Below are 20,270 nucleotides of genomic sequence, written 5' to 3'. Positions count from 1 at the left end.
AGTTTGACTTAGCTGATTGCACAACCTCATGTGCCCTTAATCTTCTTGAACAGTAGAAGTAAGGCTTATCTGTGGAATAAAATAAATAACTTCCCTACAACATGTTACAGGCCCTAAAATTGCTTTCCTCTGTAACTTTGTATTTTAGTCAATAAAACTTGCAGCAAATGAGGAAAGATTTAGATGACCAAAAGAAGAATGACCACATATGCCTAGAAGTACTGAATGTTAAATTAAGTACTGCTTAGGTGATGCACCGAGTTTTTCTCTTCTTTCACAATAATCTTCTTTCACAATAATCTCTGGGTATTTGTAGGCCTGAAGCACAGTCATTTCTTTAGGTACACTGCTTGTTAACACAACTAGTTAATCTATCACGTCTCAGCAAAATACAAGCTTTAGGGATCTAAACAAGATTAGCACATCTGGCTGAGGTTAATACTGTTTGGAGGTAATTTGGCAAAATCCAGTAGGTGAATTGGTTGTTGGAGCCAAAAGTGCGGATTTGCTGAAAGTTCAAGAAATGGACTGAGTGATTTGAGACATGCTGATTTTTGCTTTTTAACTGCACGGTAAATTAAACCACTAGTGCATTTGAGCACAACCCCCAAGAAGCCAATAGTCTGGTTATTCAGTAGACTGTTCTTTTCTGTCGACTCAGAGCACCATATTGTCCCCCGTTGTCTGAGTTGTTGTCATCTTTCCTCTGAGAACCTTTTGACCTCTGTGACTGTTCCAGCTCTTTAACCATGAGTGAGCCCACCTCCATTTACCAACAACAGACTTTGAGGATGACACCAGGGCACAGTCGCTCATTCTACTCTAAAAACGGCCAGCCTGTAAGCGTCTTTACTCCTCCCCTGTGTGTGGGAGAACACAGACAATCATTGTTGCCATTTCAGATCTTTTTTTATTTTTGATATTTTCCCAAAAGATAAATTTTGCTGGCAGAGTACCGATCACCAAGACTTGCTTAGTATTGGTGTAGGCTTTTAGATCTCTGCTTAGTTGCTGTCTGGAAGGGAGAGATGGACAGACTTGTTTGGAGGTAACAACTGTTTATTCATCAGCCCACACAATCAATCCTTGAGCACATCTTGTTGCACCACTGAGGCATACAGCCTTGAAAGTTTTATTACCTTTTCTGAAAGCACGCACAGAGGCAGACAGTGATTATTGTGTGGCAGTAAGAGGGAAGAAATGGAAAAGGATAAAATGGAAATATTGAGCAATTGCAGAGACATTGCCAGAATCCTAATTAAGGATGGTGCCTGAAGTATTGTATAGATTTCTGGATTCATTTCTAATTTTGGCCAGTATTCCCTCAGAAAGCAGGATGAGTAATGGTTATATCATAGTTCATTAGATGCGCTGGGATTTTAGGAGCTTGGATTGCTTGAATTACCTCTCCCAAGGCTGTTGCCCAAAGCTTCTCGTACCACCTTTCTATTTCAAGGAACCGGTTCCATTACTGCATCACGATCCATATTTAGTCTGCAGGATTCTAGACAAGTACATGCCCTGAAAAAAGCATTAAGGTGAGCGTCAGGGCAGAGTGAATTCAAAACCTTGCCTCCAAAGTGAATGAAATTAGAAAATTGAGAAGAGGCTGGAAGATTGAGGGAAATTTTTTATGCTCCAGTTTTTCTAACGCAGCAAAGAACGATTCGATTTGTAAAATGTAAGAAGGCAAGAGAGATGGGTTTCTGACATTCATGCGATCTAGCAGAATCCTGCAGAACAAATCTGGAGCCAGACTTTGAAGTCTCTGTTATTATGAATAGATTTACTTCAATCACTGCAGAATTGTAGTTCAAGCCAGGTCTTGATCACAGAGAATCACATTTTTTTAGAATTTTGTTATATAAGGTGATAGCAACATTGTATGCATTTAAACATTTATAGGATGATTATTGAAGAGTCAATAGTTTAATAATACATATTTTATAATACTTTACATCTATAGATACAAATCCAGTTTTTTTTTGTTTTGTTTTGTTTTTTCTCCCCTCCAGGGGGTCTTTTGTGGGCTCTAGTGTGCCTTATATGAAAGTAGGCTGACAGGAAAGGCGGAAGGAGAGGGGGGAAGACATGCGGCAAATATCGCCGGGCCCTGGAATTGAACCCGCGACGGCCGCGTCGAGGACTCAAGGCCTCCAAACGTGGGTCGCACTATCCCCTACGCCACCACAGCACGCCCACAAATCCCGGGTTTTGATTGAGGCCATAGACTTTATTTATGTTCTATCAATTAAGGTTTTCATACCTAACGGTAGATGAGTCTTTGTACAATGATGATAAGCTCCTATATTGAATTCAGCCAGAAAACATTGATTTCTCCCTACATGTCAGCCTCATCCACAAGTAGAAGAGTTAAAATATCTTTGTGTTTAGGGTAGGGGATCAACATATATAGTATCTGTTACTGGTCTTTGTACATTTGTATCTCTATTTTTGTATATATGTTTAGTGTGTTTATTGGAAATATTTTTGTCTTGTAAACGACATTTTAATATTTGCACTATTTTGATTACGTCTGCTGGATTGCATCTGGAAGCAGCAGCTTTTGTGTGTTTTTTCTATTATTCACAGTTCAGCAAAGGGTTCCAGTGATGGGGTCTTGCACATCCAAGATGCATATAAGGAGAGACAGATAGCCTTTGTTGTCCAAATAGGAAGGTGTCTGAATACCCACACTGCCTCTCAGTCTGCTTACTACAGTACTGCAAAACAACAATTTAGTTAGAGTGTTCATTGGTCTGCTTCTTTTTCTTTTACATCACCTTTTACATTGAAATTCAAGATGAATTATGGAGGGAAGAAAATCTTTATGGCGGGAAGAAAATCTAGCTGACGCTTCACTGATGTTTTGAGGAGCGTGAGTTTGATGACATGACCTCAAAATTCTCCAGATCTCAGTTCAGTCAAGCATCTGTGATATGTGCTGGAGAAATAATCCATGAAATCTCTACCTTTCAACTTACAACACTCGGTCAGGGTTGTTTTTGTAGAGAAAGGGCCACCAACACACCATTAGGCACGTAATGACACTTTCTGGTGCTGGAAGTAATTAGATAGTGTTCAAAAAATGGCTTAATAAAACCAATCTCCAGCTGAAAGCCATCAGTTAAAATGTCTGTGCCTCTGAAAGGTAATTTGCCTGATAAATGTTGGTAGACGAAAGATGTTTAAACCTTTTAAAGGCAAAGGTGCAACAAAAATAGCAAGAAAACTTTACTATTACTTTAGTAGGCTAATCATTTAAAGTGGCTCCACCTTGAGCATCAGCTCTCCATTATTATTCTCTAACTGAAAGTGCACTTAACGCTGTGTACTGCAGGTAAGACTCTGAATATTTATGCCTCTCTCAACACTACTTAGAGACCCTGAGTTATACGCATGACCATGACTCCAAAATGTTATACTCCTTCAACGGTAAAGTAGTTAGATGATGCTGTATGGTTTTATTCCCCGAAATTTTAATTTGGATCATATTTTGCTTATTGTCTGTTTAGTTTTACTTTGATAATGGATTTGCTTAAGCAGCCTGATAAATCCTTAGACCGAGATATTTGCTGGCATTTACCCACGTGTTGTTTACAACAATTTATCTCAACCTTTCTTTAAAGAAAGTGGATGTTTTCATGTAATTTCAAATAGCAGGTCTTGGTCCCACTTTGATCCTGAATCGTTTTGTGTGCAAGTTGAACGTTATGCAGTGAAAGAGCTTGTAAACATCCACACAGCAAGCTTCTTCTGGTGAGGCTTTCTTGATTTAGCCGCATTTGTTTCAGTCTGTATTCCAATCCCTTTGGGAAAACCTCATTGACTTACTGTTGTTTAAGAGAAGCTGTCAAAATGAAGGTAATTTTGTTGTTTGTGAGTGCTACAGATTCCTGAAGCCCTAGAGAGGGTGTTCAACTATTGATGGAAATGGACTTTTCTTGGCACTGGACAAAGCACATTAAAGTATGCCTATTTGCCCCCCTTAATGTCTACTGCTGCTTCCTTCCTCCCCTTGCTAGCTATCATTACGCAGGAAGGGGGTGAGAGCGGCTGGGAGGACGGTCTCCAATTTCAGCTCCATTTGAGATCGGAGAATTAGCTGGACCAGACTGCGGAGCTGCCCTGTTGTTTAGATGTCCATTTGGCTTTGCATCCCCCTCTATTTCTATGCTAAAATGGGTAACTAATATAAAACCTGTGTCAGTGTTTGTAGAAACAGTACCTGAAATAAGCTGCAGCCACAATTAGTTATCTTTTTATGGTGTGCAGGGGAAGCAAATACTATGCGATTAAGACATCTGTTGGTAATCTGGGAGGTGCAAACGGTTTGTTCTGGAAATATTTGGAAATTGACTTGGTTGTTATTGTTGTTTTGGCCATCGCTCCCAGTACTGACGTATCACATAAGAATGTATTTTTAGTCTCTTGGGGGTGTAGTTTCAGTTCCTGTCTAGTCTCCTATGTGTTATCTCTCTTTAGGAAGGCTCCCATTGCATAAACCATTGTTTCAGCAGAGAACGAATTTCATAGGCAGTGACAAACACACTATTTGTTCCGATTTTATGGGAACAAATAGTTAACAACACTTTGAACCCACAAAAAAAGCTATTATCTGCAAACTGGCCTTACAGTAATTTGATTAACCAAAGAATGATGCTTCTCTGAGGTCCTGAGGTCCTATCTTTATTAGATTTTTCCTTTTTTATGGAATAATTTTAGGTGCTCTGTTTCTTGTAAACACTTTTAGGTTTTGACACATTTAGCTCACAGCCTTTCATAATTCCTAATTTTTTCTTTGAGGGCAATACATATTTTCTATTAATAACTCTTAGTGACTATTTCTTTGTGAACATTTAGCCTACACAGCTGCTCTGGTTTGTACCAAAACACTATTTTGTTCACTTTGACCAAAATAATATATACCTATGGCAAATTTAGGATCAAAGCAATCTGCAGTTTACCTTTCTTCTTATTCGTAGTAATATTAATGTTCTGGAGTAGCCTGGCTTCTGTCCTTATTTGAATGTGATAGAGAATGTCAATAATACCTGAATGTTAAGGTAATAATAAGGGGGCCTTCCAGCCTCAAAGATTTTGAGCTCATCACTGAAGACGAATCATCAAAATGCCAAGGGAAACATTCAAAAAGGTGCTCTGCAATTAGAAAAAGAGTTTTATTTCTGCAAAGCAAATTAAAGTTTTTTCATTGATTATTGAAAAGGGACTAAAGATGCTTTCATGTGCCAAATTAATTTAAATGAAAATTAAAAACAGATATTAAAACAATAATAGTCCTTTAAGACATTTTTCTTTTAAGAGATAACTCTTAATTTCTATCAGAAACAAACCTTGAGATTGAATGAACATAATTTTAAATCTCCAGTTTCTTAGGATCTGAATAGTTTTGTGATTAATTGTAGCTCCCAAGCTGTCTCTTCGGCATTTGTGTTGTTGTATCTAAAATGATAGGAAGTCTTAGAAGTTGATCTAGGAATACGGTTCCACTGGAGTTCAACTGTTACACATCAGAAAACCAGCTACTATTATCAATAAAAGCTGGTAAGATACCTACAAATCAAACTATTTATTATTGTTATGAATTTTATTTTTAAAAAAGGTAATAAAACTGCTCAGATCTTTGTTTTTGTTTTATGATTTTTTTAGACTATAGTTACACCTAATTTGTTTCTCATCAAACTATTTATTATTGTTATGAATTTTATTTTTAAAAAAGGTAATAAAACTGCTCAGATCTTTGTTTTTGTTTTATGATTTTTTTAGACTATAGTTACACCTAATTTGTTTCTCATCAATGTTCATTTCCACTTAAAATATGAAAAATTATTACCCTTGTTCAAACCCAGACACTTCTAAGCGTAGATGTTAGTCATTGTAGCTTATAACCACAGTTTGTTTCATAAGGTTATAAAAATTTTAGTCAAATTTTCAGTTTTATGCCTGTCATAGCAAATTGATGAAGGGTCGAAACAAAACATTTATTTGGACACATATTACCTCCAACTTTGCTTTCTGTTTGCTTTTACAACTTGCAATTCAGAATAAACTGCTTGTTTAATTTGTAGCTTCTTTGCCCATGAGGGGTTAATAGGTCTGCGTTAAGTTACAGAGACAAAAGAAAATCCTCTGTTAGTGTTTAGGTAAGATAATTGCTCCAAAAAGCAGCGAGACATTAAAACCCTTTCAGAAATTGTACTCAATGTAAAACATCACACAGAAGCCTTTTTATTGTTCTGGAACAAGTTGATCTTTGTTTCATCCATCTAACGAACATGTTCATGCTTCACAAACCAAACTTTTTCTTTTTTATTTTGAGAATTTCTGTTTTCTTAGCATTCAAATCCTTCACCTACTGCACATTTTAATCTCATTAAAGTTTTGAGACCAGCCAGCCCTCACGCACAGAGAGTACTCTTAACGCCAGTAAGCTCTGTTCTTTGTGTTGCAGTGCTGTACTGTAAACATGCCCATACTGTAGTTTACTCTGTGGGTAGAGGGACATCAAGCTGTGCAGAGACACAGAAGGGCTCAGTGAGGTGTAATCTCACATCCTTATCATTCTGTTACTAGCTGGTAAATGGAAGTGGAGTAGTGGTTTCTTTCCAACGCTGTTAACACTCACATACTTCGGTGTTGAGATCCTGTGCTGGGGGGAGTTGCTGGTGTTAACCGTAATCTTTTTGTCTTTCCAGGCTGTTACCACAGACTGTCGGCTTGCTCTACGTTGGAAACTACGATAGACCCTTTGCAACGATGAGGGTGAGAACATAAATGTGTTGCTTTGTTGGATTCATCTTTATGCTGACAATCCAAAAAGCTTCCTTCATTCTACTCCTCTTTCCACCCTGTTTTGAAGTTAACTGCTTTTAATTTAAATGTTTGTGCTGAATCAATCGATTCATTTGATTTGCCTAAATGATTTTTTTTCATGAGAAGCTCATTGCAATTTTATTATTAAAAAATGATTACATTGCTGTGCTAACATCAATAATGCCAACAAACACAAAGCTATACACATTTGGTGTTGTTACAAACACAATCTTAGACGTATTTTGTGGGAATTCTTTGTGATACAGCAACATGATAACACATGAATATCTTTGGATCAGACCCATTTTTTTATAGTCTGGCTGTATTTTATGGTGTAGGTGATTCTTAGCCCCAGATTGAAGTTATCTGCAGTTTTTATCAGGTTTTCATTCCAAATTTGTCCTGTATTTAGCCTCAGTCATCATCTTTAATAATAATAAACTCTGAGGCCTTCACAGACAGGCTGTTTTTATACTGACAACATTGACTATTTATTAAAAAGGTTAACTTCTGAAGCTTTTTATTTCACTGTGTTTTATTTAGAGGTATCAGAATAAATGAATTACACAGTTATACAGTAATGTGCTTCTGTCCATCTCATAAAAACAACAAAACACATTTAAGTTTATGGTTGTAACATCACAAAACATTAAAATGTTATTTTGCTTTTTGAGCCTTCCCAATAGGGCATTCTGTCAACAATAATAGTGCATTGTTATCATACAAGAAGAAATATTTTTGTACAAATACTCTTTAATATGCCCTTTTCATATGAAATACTAGATATGTTAATGCTTTGATAGTAACTTAAAAATATAAAAACATGGGCTACAAGTTTAATGTGCTTTTGAAAAAGCTACATTTTGCCAGACATCTTTACAATATTTAATAAAACCTAGCTGTTGTTTGACTTTGCAAGAGGTTTAGAAGTTCACCTGTTAAGCAGTTTCTGGAACAAAAACAAGTCAATGTCAGGTTTATTTACATGTCACTTTTCCAACAGTTCGTACTGCACAAAGAACTTCACCAGCTAGATGCAATTAAGGATAAGTAAAGTACATGACATTGGTACAATCAATTATAAAATAGTTAATCAAACATTACTACAAAAAGAACAACTAAGCAAGTGTTTGGGTAAATTGTGCCATTTCTAAAAGTCATTTCCCATAACAGCATATTCAATACAAACATCAAACATTATCAAGTAGAACATTATTTGTTCCTTTTTTGTGATTTTGATATAATTATAAGTTTAGCTACGTTATTTAGTTTTCTACTGAACTAACACATCACCTCACATGTGTACCGCATTTGAAGAGCAGTAAAATGATCATTTCTCCATACATTTTATTCCAGTCAGCAACAAGAATACAATCTTATATTTTGCTGCCAGTTTTGCCAATTTTTAACATCTAAAAACTCAAACTCCAGCAATCAGTTTCTCTGCAGTTTTGAATTTGGCAGTCTGATGGCGATACCCAAAGGAAGAGTAATATTATGATACATATGTTCTGTTATTACAAGTCTTTTCTGAAAATTGATTGTTGATGAAGTACTTCTACAGGGTGTAGTTTGTTACTATTTAGGAGCACAATCCATTAAAGTTGCAGACTTTTGTTTTCTGTTTGCTCCTTAGTCTGTAACTTGAAAAGTTACAGACTGCAGTCCCTTTACTGTATCAGTTTATATATATCAGTTTTCATGTCGCTATTTTCTAGTAAAATGTTATTTACAGCCGACCAAAGTGCTAATCTGCTTTAAAAATATATTGATTACATGTTAGCAGAGGACAAGATGACTTGTGCTTTCAATCAGGAAGCTATTCCTGCTAAATCCAACACCTCTGCACAGTAATGGTGTGAGTTTGTTGTCTGCTGTGAGCCACCGCATTGTATCTTTGACATTGATCTCCTTCCTTGTGGGCATCGCAGTCATTTTGAAGCTCCGATTAGATGCAATTTGAGGAACATTCGGCTGACATCTCATCGAAATGCATTTGGCTGCCAGTGAAAGAAAACAAGCCAACCTTTCTGTTATTTGAAAATATTACGTGATTTTCACAAAAACTTGTTTTGTTGAGGTAATTTTTCAAACTTGGCTCCTTTATTGTGGTAATTTCTGTTGGTTCCTAAAGGAAATGATTTTGGAAGGGAGCTTTTAGATGGATTTACTGGCACAGCCTTAGCAGAAAATATCAACTTCTATTGCTGAAAATATATGTTTGCAATTTTTTAAAACCTGAATGAATTTTAGGAATAAAATTACCTACTACGTACTGTTTGGCCTATAAAAGTGTTTCTAATATTTCTTGTGAATACATTTTTGCTGGCTTTATGTGTTTTATATACTCTACGACTGAAGTCAAAAGTTTGTTATACACCACCAGGCAAAAGCTTTTACCATACTTGTCCCCTTAAATTGTCTCATAAATTCCAAAATTTGAAGTTGGACCCCACTGTGTGCCCAAGTGTCCAACTTGATTAAATTAAGTGCTACAGTTGTTAAGTCTTTTTTTTAGTTATCTGAAATTCTCCAAGCACTTTAAAATGATGATATCAATATTTTGGTGTGCCTTCACAAACCAGATGCCTTAAGAGAATTATGTTGTCGAAAACATTCCTTTAAAGTTTATTCCTTTGCTTGCGGCACACAACACACTGCTTTTTTTTTATATTAAAAAGTAGATGCGGATACAGAAAAAATAAGCCTGTATTTAACAAGCAAAAATAATCCAAGAGGAGGTGCATTTCTCATGCATAACTGTAACTAAACAGTTTGAGCTTAAATGTTACTTTTAGACATTTTTTGGAGGCTTATGTAATATTTTGCAACAACTATTCCCTCTGTTTTCAAACTCTAAGCCAGTTGTCAGACATGTACCTCCTGATTTCTGTTGTTTTTGTACAGTCTGATTATTTTCTACTGTGCCCCCAGTGAGACATTTCATTGCAATTTGAAATCTGTGTTTTCTCTATAAATTCATGTTTTAAGCTGAGCAGAGAGCAGCTAAAACACTGATCTTTAATGTTTATATCATTCAAAGCAAGGTGCTGTTTTTTTAAGCATTGGAATTACTTTTTTTTTTTACGTTTTATTCATAAACAACATATTAGATTTGCATTAAAATATGTTAGTAAAAAAGATTTTCTGTCCGGTCTAAACCGAGAATAAAAATGTAGCCTAATACTTCAGCAATCTGTTCAGAATGGAAACATGGTCAGCAGCACAATAGATGTGTTTATTGTTTTTTTATTAATTATTATTATTATTTTTGAGATGGATATATGTTAATAAACAAAAGTGTTTCTATTCCTGGGATAAAACATTTGTCAGGTCTAATGTACCTGCTAGTGTTATTTTGAAGATTGAAAGCAAAAAAAAAAAGAAAACTACTTATAACTGAACTCCCTATAGTGCTTGAAAATATAATATAATCCAACACTGTTTTAAAAATGATTCAAATTTAAAATCCCCACTGCTGTTTTTTTATGAGACATTTTAAATCTCTTCTAAAGGCTTTACTTTACAGTTCCTCTTTTTAGTCAATGTGTCTCAATGCTTTCTGGTATCTACTTGCTCTGCTGGAGGTATATGTGGCCTGTGCATACAGAGTATTAATCATAAATAATCTGAACACTACCTGGCAGGTGTAGCCACCAGTGACGGGGATAAGAGCAGTTTCCTTAAAAAAAAAAAGAAAAAAAAAGCCTTGCAGCTTTGATGAAACTATAATGAGTTCCCAGCATGCACCTCCACCGCCAGGTGCTGAAATTATTTTGACTGTTGTTTCCTTCATTGAACTCTCCAATTTATGCGACTCCTGAAGGCATCGCTGTGTGACTACTTTTGAAAGCAGCATACCATTTAGTTTGTAAAATTTACAGTACATTGTTAAGGTTTTGTTAAGGTGATATTGCTGAGAGCCCCTTGTTTACCTGACAGACTCGACAACAAGCTGAACTCCTGCTCACTTGCACTTCATTACCTTGTTTTTCACCTATTAGTCTCTGATTAAACAGTCAAACTGGATGTGAGAGGTAATGATCAGCTTAACACACACTCAAAGTATGAGTCGGTTGTGTAATTGGTTAATCAGGAATCCTATTTGTTTTCTGACTTCCCTGATGTCTAGATCTTATTGGCCCAAGTAGGAACCCTGACGATGATCCACTCTGTCTGCTGAATTTTTTGGTCTAGCTTTCTTTATTTTCACTGGATAAGATATTATTGTTCGGAAGGTAAATACTATATTCTGTCCGACAACATATATTAAAGTTTGAACATTGATTTTCATACTGTTCATCAGTGAAGATATTCCCAGGAAACCTGTTCATATTCACTCGTCTGCATCTTATATCCTCTTCCCACTTATTCGTCGTCTCATCTTGTGTTCTTTTATTAAAATGGACCCGAGTGCTGCAGACCTGCGACTCTATTCTGATGTAACTTCAGAAAGAAAGAAAAGTAGGTTTGGTTATAGAAAAACAAAAGACCTTTTCAGGAAAATGTCTAATTCTGAATGTCAATTTGTCTGAGCTGTGCTCTCTTCGGCACAATATATTGGATACCCAAGTGTTGCAGCAGTTTGATTAGATTATGGTCAGATGCCAAATTTTGAATATACTGACATATAAATGCTTTCTTTAGATGTTTATTATGTTGTCATGAGGTATTTCTATCTGTAAGATGCGTTGCTATGGTAAATGCATGCTGTAGAAGCCGAGTTTACTTAGGAAATGTAGAGAAAGTTACAGTAATGTCTAAAGCAAACATTTACTTATCTGATTAGCCATTTGTTTAACCGGAAAATTTGGTTCTTAAGATATTATATCACCTGAAAACCACAGTAGTCAAAACACACAGAAATGCATATTTATGCATCTATTGACACTAACCACAAAGTCATTAAACTATAAACACTGCGAGCTAAAATATGTCAGTGTGCACTTTTTAAGTCATTGAAAAAACATTTATGCATAATTTTAATTTCTCTGAAACCACAAAAAAGGGCCTCATTATAGATGACAATTTGGCAATTTAAGGCAAGATAGCAATAAGCCTCTCCTGCATTACTGCATCAACCTTGAATAACCAGAGAAAATAAATTATTCTGCAACTAAACAGCCATAAATGACAAAATATATTATCGAACCTAACCTACTGCTTTTCTACAGATGTAATATGTAAAGCAGTTATAAAATTATGGCAGGGATGAAACAGTTTCAGTCTTTGGGTAAGAGTGATATTTGTTGGAGTTTAACATCTTACATGGAAATTAAGTCTTTATTTAAATTATCTGATGACACACTGGCACTGAGGCGCTACTAATGTGGCAGAACTGAGACTATGAAGACATTTTTATGTCAGGAATGATTAATGCTTTCATGGCAGTATACTGTAATTCTCAAGCTAAATTTCTAGAGATTGTGTTGATTTCATTTGAACCTGTACCCCGTTCCTGTCTTTAAAAGTAATAATATATTCAAACTACAAGCCTCTACAGGGTAAATATTCATTAAAATGCATGTCCTTAAATTGTTTGATGACTGAAAGAAAAAAGGTTTCTCATCAACAGTATGTACTTGAAGCCTAGAACAAGACAAAATGGGATCAAAAATATTTTCCAGGTGTTCAAAATAAAGGAGAAAAAAAGGAATTAGAGTAATACACATTTTTATTTCCTTAGATAATTTATGCTGTATTCCTTTATTTAAAAGTGTCAATCTCTTTGTCAATCTAACATCCGTCTTTCTTCAGCTGGCAGTTAAACCATTTTCCTGTCACTTCCTCCCTTTTTTCATCCAACCATTCATGTAACATCTGCCTAATCATTCTTTCACTTTTGTTAAGGCTTCATTGGACTATCCTTGAATTCATTCACCTGTCAATTTATTCTTATGTTCATTTATTCATCCGTCCCCCCATTCACCTTTCCAAGTGTTCATCCATCCATAGGTCTGTCTTCTCTTCATCCATTATCCATCCTTCTGTTCATCCACCATCTGTTCTTTTATCCATTCATCATCCATCCATCCCATCCACCATCATCCATTCCTTTATCTATACTTTATAACAGAGTCTGAATTTGGTAACATTTTTTTTCATAAGCATCACATCCCTAACTACAGCATCATACACAAGCTGTTGGTGCATTAATTCTGTTTTTAAACCATCCCTACACTAGTGTTGCACAGACTTGTAAAAAGTTGGAATGTCCCTGATAACTGGGGACACACGTGTGCCGCCATAATGAGACAGATTTGGATGGATTAGGCACCAAGTGGTGATGAAAAATGGCAGCCAACATGTCACCCCTGAGCAGCAGGGAGAGATCCAGCCTGTAGCTGCCTGCCTGCGCTGTCCTTCACAGTTTTCTGGCAGTTTGCTGCGGGAAGCTTTAGGAGACCTCAGAGATTCTGTCGCTGTTCTGCCGCTGAAAGATATGTTTGGCTCACCAGACCCTATCTTCATACTGACATAAAAAAATCAAAATATAACAATACTTACACTGTAAAATGTGATTTCTGAAAATCTAAACATATCTACTCTCTCTTCTACTCTCTCTGCATTCTTTCTCAGTTTCTCCCTTCCTTCCTCACACCCTGTCTTGCTTCCTGTGTGAATTCAACACCCACTGCGAGCTCAGATGCCCGGCACTCTAGGATCACATAAGCTCTTACTTTATGGTGTCTTGCCAAACGTCGGGGCTTTCCTGGCAGTGGCCGCTCTCAGTCTTTGACTGGGAGTCACGGGTTCAGTTTGAACCCTGAAGGTCAACGTCTTTGTCATTTTTTACCCTGCGTGAGTCCGTCATCAGTGAGGAGCATTATACTAAATCTTGTGCCTCCATTATTGTTTATTTTAAAATCTCGTTGCTGCTGCACATTTTTGGGTGCCTTCCTTGTTCCCAGCAGTTCAGGGATTTACATTTTCCAAGTTTCAACAATCCTCTCAGTGAGACACAGTCCCTTGACAAATAAACAACAGATGCTCAAATGTCTTCTTTGACTCATACTTGATCTTCAGTATCATGTGCCACTTTCTTACACTTGAGCAGTGTTACAGTATGCAGCACTGATTTTTTTTTTTCCTTTGGTTTTCAAAGCAGAATATGATGTAATGGGTTAGCGATCCTTTGTAGCTCAGTAGGTGGACCAGGAACAGTTGGACTGCTTTGTCAGGAGATGTGTTAGTGCATGTGCTGATGTTTCATTAAGGATAGAATATGTTGTATCTTTGTCACATTACAACATAATTTGAGACCTTCACACAATAACTAGACACTTTTTTTATTCGTTTCAATTCAGTTCATTCATACAGCACTAATTCAGAACAAATGAGATCTCAAAACACTTTAACTGACGATCAGGCCCAATTAATTTCCACTTTAAGAATCCAACTCAGTTCAAATCAATTTAACATTAAGCTGCAGGTTTAATATATGCGATGACATTTAGTTGACCACGTTTTCAATGGTAAAAAAACCACACATCTACATTAAGTTATTGCTTTTGCAGCAATGCCTTCTATTGATCAAACCTGGCTCAGGTTCATTATGAGCGGCTGTCTACTGTGACCATCTGGGGGTTGAGATGGAATAGATGCAGAGAAGAAGTCCCATGTGTGTAGAATTTTTTAGGAAAGAGATTAATTTTATGCAATTTGAAGCTGTGACATAAAGTGTGGAAATAGTGAAGCTCTGTGAATACTTTCCTGAATGCATTGTGTAATCAATCTGTCAACAAAATCTCAGTTTTATACATACCGATCGCTGTTTCTTTACACTCCTGCTAAATATTGAAATTTTAGCTTTTCAAAATAAAGTTTACTGAAAATATACTTTGGTGATTTTTTTATTTTATCATGAATGTTATGAATTTTCCGCTTGTCCAGTTACGTCATTTGTCTGCATATTCATACGGTTAATGACAGCCATCACCATTAAACCAGATAATCTAACAAAATATGTTTTATTTTTACAGAAACTAGAAAGAACAAAAAAAATGCAACATTTCCTCCTCTCACAGTTTGTGATGAATCTCTTCTTTGTGTCTGCACAGGCAACCAAAGAGCTGAAACAGTACGACAACAAGATCATCGAGTGCACCTTTGCTAACAACAGCTGGGTGTTTATGAGACAGAGGGTGGACAAAAGCTTCCCCAACTCCTATGACACAGCCATGGGTGAGTCTCTATTCCTTCCTCGTCTGCAGTTATTTATTAATACCTCACCTCCTCCTTTATCTGCAGCTGTATCAAAGTGAAAAACGAGCAGTCAGCCTGCGATTAATGGCTTATTTTATCAGTATTTTCATCAGGCTTTGCTCTCAGTTAGATTTTCCTGTTATGAGATTGTGAGCAAATGTGTGTGTGTGGAGGTGGCAGATGTTCTGTTGTGTAAGCGTACACACCAACCCGTCAGGCCTCGCACTCTGTGCCCAGGACAAATTGTTTTCATCCGTGTCCTTTCTTTGAGCGGAGAAGCTGACATTTTGCTACATAAAATATTTCCCCCCTTTTAAGTAAATACCACTGCTGTAAACAGGTATCCAGGATATATTAGTGGCCCAAACACAAGAAATAGAAAGCAAAGTGTTTCCACAAAGCATGTACAAATGACAGAGTGCATCCATCTGCAGAGCATAGACGCACTCAGCACTTTATTCTATTTGTGATGCTAACTTAAGGATGAGACTGTTCTCGCATAAAACACAGAATGTAAATGAACTTTATCAGACATTTTCCACAAATGTTCTCTCAGCTCAACCTACTCTGCTGCTCGTCATACATAATTCTTGTTTTTCACTGCACACCTACGTTATATACGATGTGTCGTAAAATACGTTAAACTTAGTTCAAGTGTAAACTTTGACGTGCAGACCAGTCAGCACCAACCTCCTGCTGAACAGTGAGCAGCAGCTAAAGAAAGATGAAGACACGAGGAAGATGAGTGATGACACAAACCGAGTCGAGGGCTTTAGACAATCATTAATCCAGCCTGAGGTTCAGTCTGTCAGATTTATGTCTTCAGACATGCTGTCAGACCTTATCTGTCAAAAAATCAGATTTGGGTTCTGGACGGCAGAGTGAAGAATCAGCTGCTGTTGTCGGTTGTGTTTCATCACCTAGTGGTTTGTGGGTTAACATTTGGTGTAGGGCTTAATGTTAGAGTTTAAATTGCAGGGGTCAATATGAAAAAAATATAATTGTTCAACAATATTTGCTGTTTTTCTTTTTTCTAAATTCTGCCCTTTCATCATTTAAAAAAAAACGTTTAGTATGTACGGCATTTTTTACCCCCCAAAATGATCTATTCATGTTTGTGTGCATAATTTTACTAATACAACAGCAAAACCTCCCATATTTAATATTTGTCTGTTTCCATGAAAACAGAGCAATGTGTTTACAACTTAAAGTATTTTTGGTAAAGCTTGAAATAAATAATTGGTACTTATGTACTTATAATCCAGTCAGCGATTAGAATATGAGTACTAATTTGTGGCAGCTTGTTTGACTGTGTATTCCTTCATTCTTTCTTTTCAACATAGTAGAAATTAAAAAGAAATTGAAATATGGTTAAATAAATAGATGGTAATCTTATTTTTGTAAATTAATGTGATTAGAGCCAAAATATAAACAAATTTAATTAATTGCACACTCCAAAGATGGATGTGATAATCTAAGACACTCAGACTCTTCACCGGGTAATACATAGCTTTCAGACTTATAAATCACTCAACTCGAAGTATAAATAATAGATATACAAAGAATAGACTTGCTTTCCAAGCATAGATTTGGTCAGATGTGTGGACATTTCATACATTTTAGGCTCACAACTGACATTAGAGATCAAAAATCAAAAATCCCCCAGAGAGTGGTGGAGTCATTGTGATGACAGAGAAGAAATAGAAGAATGAGGAAAATATGGAACAATTACAATTGATATTTTCATAATATTCAACAACAATAGCACTCTTTTGTGTTTTCCAAAAATGGTGCAGCCTTAGTGTAAATTGACCAATCTTTTTTTGTTTTGTTTTCAATTTCTGTTGGTGGAAAGACATTTCGAGCTGCTTTGCACATGCAGTTTTTTTTGGCTCATGTTAATACAGTTCGGCTAAATGACCTAGAAATGGATCAGGAGAAACAATGTTTTTCAGCACAGTTTCTTTAAAGTTGTAGTTTGACTTTTTCTCTTAAACACGAAATTGTTAATCTTCTACTCCCACAGAACAGACTGAAAGTATAACAATTACAACGTGTTGAGGAAACAAGCCAAAAAGGTTCAAGTAGAGAATTTTTGGAAACATTTGAGAAAGAGATTATTTTCTTTCTAAAGTCACTGTGTAAGATTTTATTATGGTTGACGTTCTAATTACTTTGTCAGTTACAGATTTATTCAAACTAAGTAGAGAAATATTTTTCTTTTTTTTTATTGTACAATGATAATTTTCACATTTTCTAGTTACCGTATTAATCTTTTTACTGTTATCGTTTGGTTTGACCAGATCAAAGTTTGCATATGAAAAACTTAGAGATGAAATCACCTTATTCTGAAGTTTTATGTTTAAGCTAAAAGCTCAGATTTTATGAGGTGTAAATTCACTCTTTTGCCTCAATGTCCATATTCTGAGATGCTGCTTGATCCTTATAGTTAGCATTTATAAATATTTAGCATTTATAAATGTGATTTAAAATTAGCATGGCATTAATTCTTCTATTTCTGTTTCAAAGAGTTATATTGGGGATTATTTCACAGTCTAATTCAGGAGGAAAAAAGCAATTAACTGCTTCGGTTGAAGAAAAATCTTCACATGCATTGTTCTATATCATCTGAAAGCTTCTACATAACCTTTCAGAGAAAATAAATGTATGTAAACAAAGGAGAAGATGATGGAGACTGCACACAGCCTCCCCCTCTGATGAACCTCTTTAGCACAGCATTTAATCTAAATGTTGACATCAGACTGCTGTACAAGGACTAGCATAGGAACAGAAGCTGAAGCCATATAAACGTGAAGCAGAAGGGAGGAGAAATGCATTTAAAGAGCAAACTAAATTGATTGTAGAAGATGGAAGACAATATAGAGTTATTGGGCTTTAGATGCTGCTGCGGGCTGCGAGAGAGCCTCGGAGGCCAGATGGCAAAAGTCTCTTTTATCAAAAAATCTTGACAGATATCTTTGCATGTCTCTCCAGACTGATAACACTTTGTTCCATTTAGCAACTGCAAATAATCGTTAATGTGTTGTTGGTACCGTGGCTCGGTCATGAAAGTGCCAAGGGAGCTGTGAAGTGGGATGAGCTATTTCTATGCATAGTCTCAGGGGTAATGATCCAAATCCTGTTTTTTTTCTAAATTTAATGTGAAGATGGCTCAAAGTATCAGTGCTGATGGGAGGTGAGGTTTGGTACGAAGTCCCTCAGGTTAAACTGTTACTGTGTATGTTTGTTACTGTTTTATATGACAAAACAACAAAATGTAGTTCTTAACTGTGAATTGGACTGAAAATTGTAAAAGTTTTCAATAATCTAATTAATATTAATGTGAAAAATATATGCTGATACCCTTAAATAAAATCCATACTTACTATAAAAGCACACCTGTGTGTAAAATAGCATCTAAATCGGTCCAGCTGTCTTTTGAATATCTGAGGTTTGTTAGAGAGGAAACAGCATCACAAAGACTAAAGCAACACCTGAAAGGTCAGGGTTAAAAGTGCGGAAAAGTTCATAAAACTGATTTCCAAGTTTTAGCACCATTTCATCCATTATCCAAAAATGGAAATGGTGTGGCACAACTGCAAACCTACTGAGAGACAGTTTTCCACTTAAAGTGACAGGTTGGGCACTGTTACCCTGTCACTGTAACCAATCAGAAAAAGCGAACAAGAAGCCAACCTGTGCAGCTCAGGTGGAATAATCTGTTGATTCCTAAATTAACTAAAAAACAGATATGGCCTTCATGAAAGAGTGACAGGAAGAAGGTTGTTGAAATTATTGCTTATTAAAAAGGGCCGATAAATTGACCTGGATTTCCTTAATATTGGGAGATTGGCCCGACACATGAAAAACTGATTTCCCTCCACAAAGGTCTGAAAAAGAATCTGCATGTGCCAACTTACTTTGTCAGACAAAAGAAAAAACAGTCATCAAGTAAAATACTTTTTAACAGACTACCAAAGCTAAGCAAGATGGAAGAATGGCAGTGGCAGCATGATGCTGTGTGGATGTTTTGACTTTAGAGAAGTTGATGGAAAACTTATGGTAGTATAAGACCTGAATATTGATTTTTAAACATTTTCTCTGTTCACTCTGACTGAGCTTCAGTTATTTTATGAAGAGTGGATAAAAAAATATTGACGCTAAACACAAATACATAACAAATTTTTCACATTTTTATTTGTAAAATACTAAACATTCAGAAAATTGGATAAAAATGTGAAATCAGAAGATTTTTAGTTACATTTAGCTTCAGTTTCCTGTTGAAATTGTTAAAATTCATAATTTTATGAAAAACTATTCACTGTCTTTTTGTTGTAACATAAAAAATTTAAAGTTTAGGAGTTGCACTATACATGGGTGGAAACAGCCTGTCAGCGTCTCTGTGATAACTTCCTTCCTGCTGTGCCCGTTTGTTTTTCTCTGCCCAGCTGTGTGTAAAAGCATCCAGGAACCCGTCACGAAGGAAATCCTTTTTGAGTATCTGGACCGCTGCGCCCAGGGAGTCAACGCACAGAGCCGGAAACGCCCGTCTGACCCGGACTCGGAGCTAATGCCCCCTCCCCCTCCGAAAAGACCCAATTGGGCCTCACCGTAACCCCCCCGCCTCCTCCAAACTGAGCCCCTCTGAACTCCGAATCAAACCCACAGTCACAGCGAACATCCTCATCAGCATCCAGACCCTCTACAGTAAACATTTCAAGCCCGTCTGCTGCGTCGCGTTTTCGCTTGTACATGTATGGACCTCAGAGAAGTGACTGCCTCAATGTGATTCATCCATTTACCTTGTAGAAATCTTTGTAGCTTGAATTGCTTGTGTTCTTATTAAAACACTGAACATGATGCTTAGATTATTTTTTTTGACTGTTTTCCTATTTATTTTTTTCTAATTCATGAGCTAAACAGCCAAGAAAGGACTTTGTTATGGCTAACACCTGATGAGCATTGTTTACTTTGTGTCAACCATTTCCTTGTTTTAATTTGAAAGAGGAGTAAACATAATCAAAGCTCAATCTGTCTTGATGCGTTGAGTTTCCTATCAACTAAGATCTCAGCGTTTCAATTAAAATTCACAGGATAAGTGTTCAGTGGAGGGGATATCTAGATGTTTTAGGTGTATAATTATGTAGTAGCTAAGGTTTATTTCCCAGTGATCTGCCTGACTTTATCTTTAAGGCGGTTGTTTTGCTTCAAAGGCAGCAAGTAAACAGAAA

The 20,270-nt window shown here is 36.3% G+C and overlaps 1 protein-coding gene across 1 annotated transcript in view; it reads left to right on the top strand.

Moving 5' to 3' along the window:
- rngtt (RNA guanylyltransferase and 5'-phosphatase) overlaps window positions 1–20,069 on the top strand; it is an 87,393-nt gene extending 67,324 nt beyond the window's left edge. The window contains exons 14-16 of the mRNA XM_028040626.1: window positions 6,717–6,783; window positions 14,895–15,018; window positions 19,488–20,069. Of these exons, the coding sequence (XP_027896427.1) occupies window positions 6,717–6,783; window positions 14,895–15,018; window positions 19,488–19,654 (358 nt within the window). The 3' untranslated portion in view covers window positions 19,655–20,069. The remainder of the gene's footprint in view (window positions 1–6,716; window positions 6,784–14,894; window positions 15,019–19,487) is intronic.
- The last annotated feature ends 201 nt before the right edge of the window (window positions 20,070–20,270 follow it).

Source organism: Xiphophorus couchianus, chromosome 15 (genome assembly GCF_001444195.1).
Source record: "Xiphophorus couchianus chromosome 15, X_couchianus-1.0, whole genome shotgun sequence".
Taxonomy (NCBI): domain Eukaryota; kingdom Metazoa; phylum Chordata; class Actinopteri; order Cyprinodontiformes; family Poeciliidae; genus Xiphophorus; species Xiphophorus couchianus.
The sequence above is the reverse complement of the archived record's forward strand: the minus strand, read 5'-3'. Positions and strand labels throughout refer to the sequence as shown.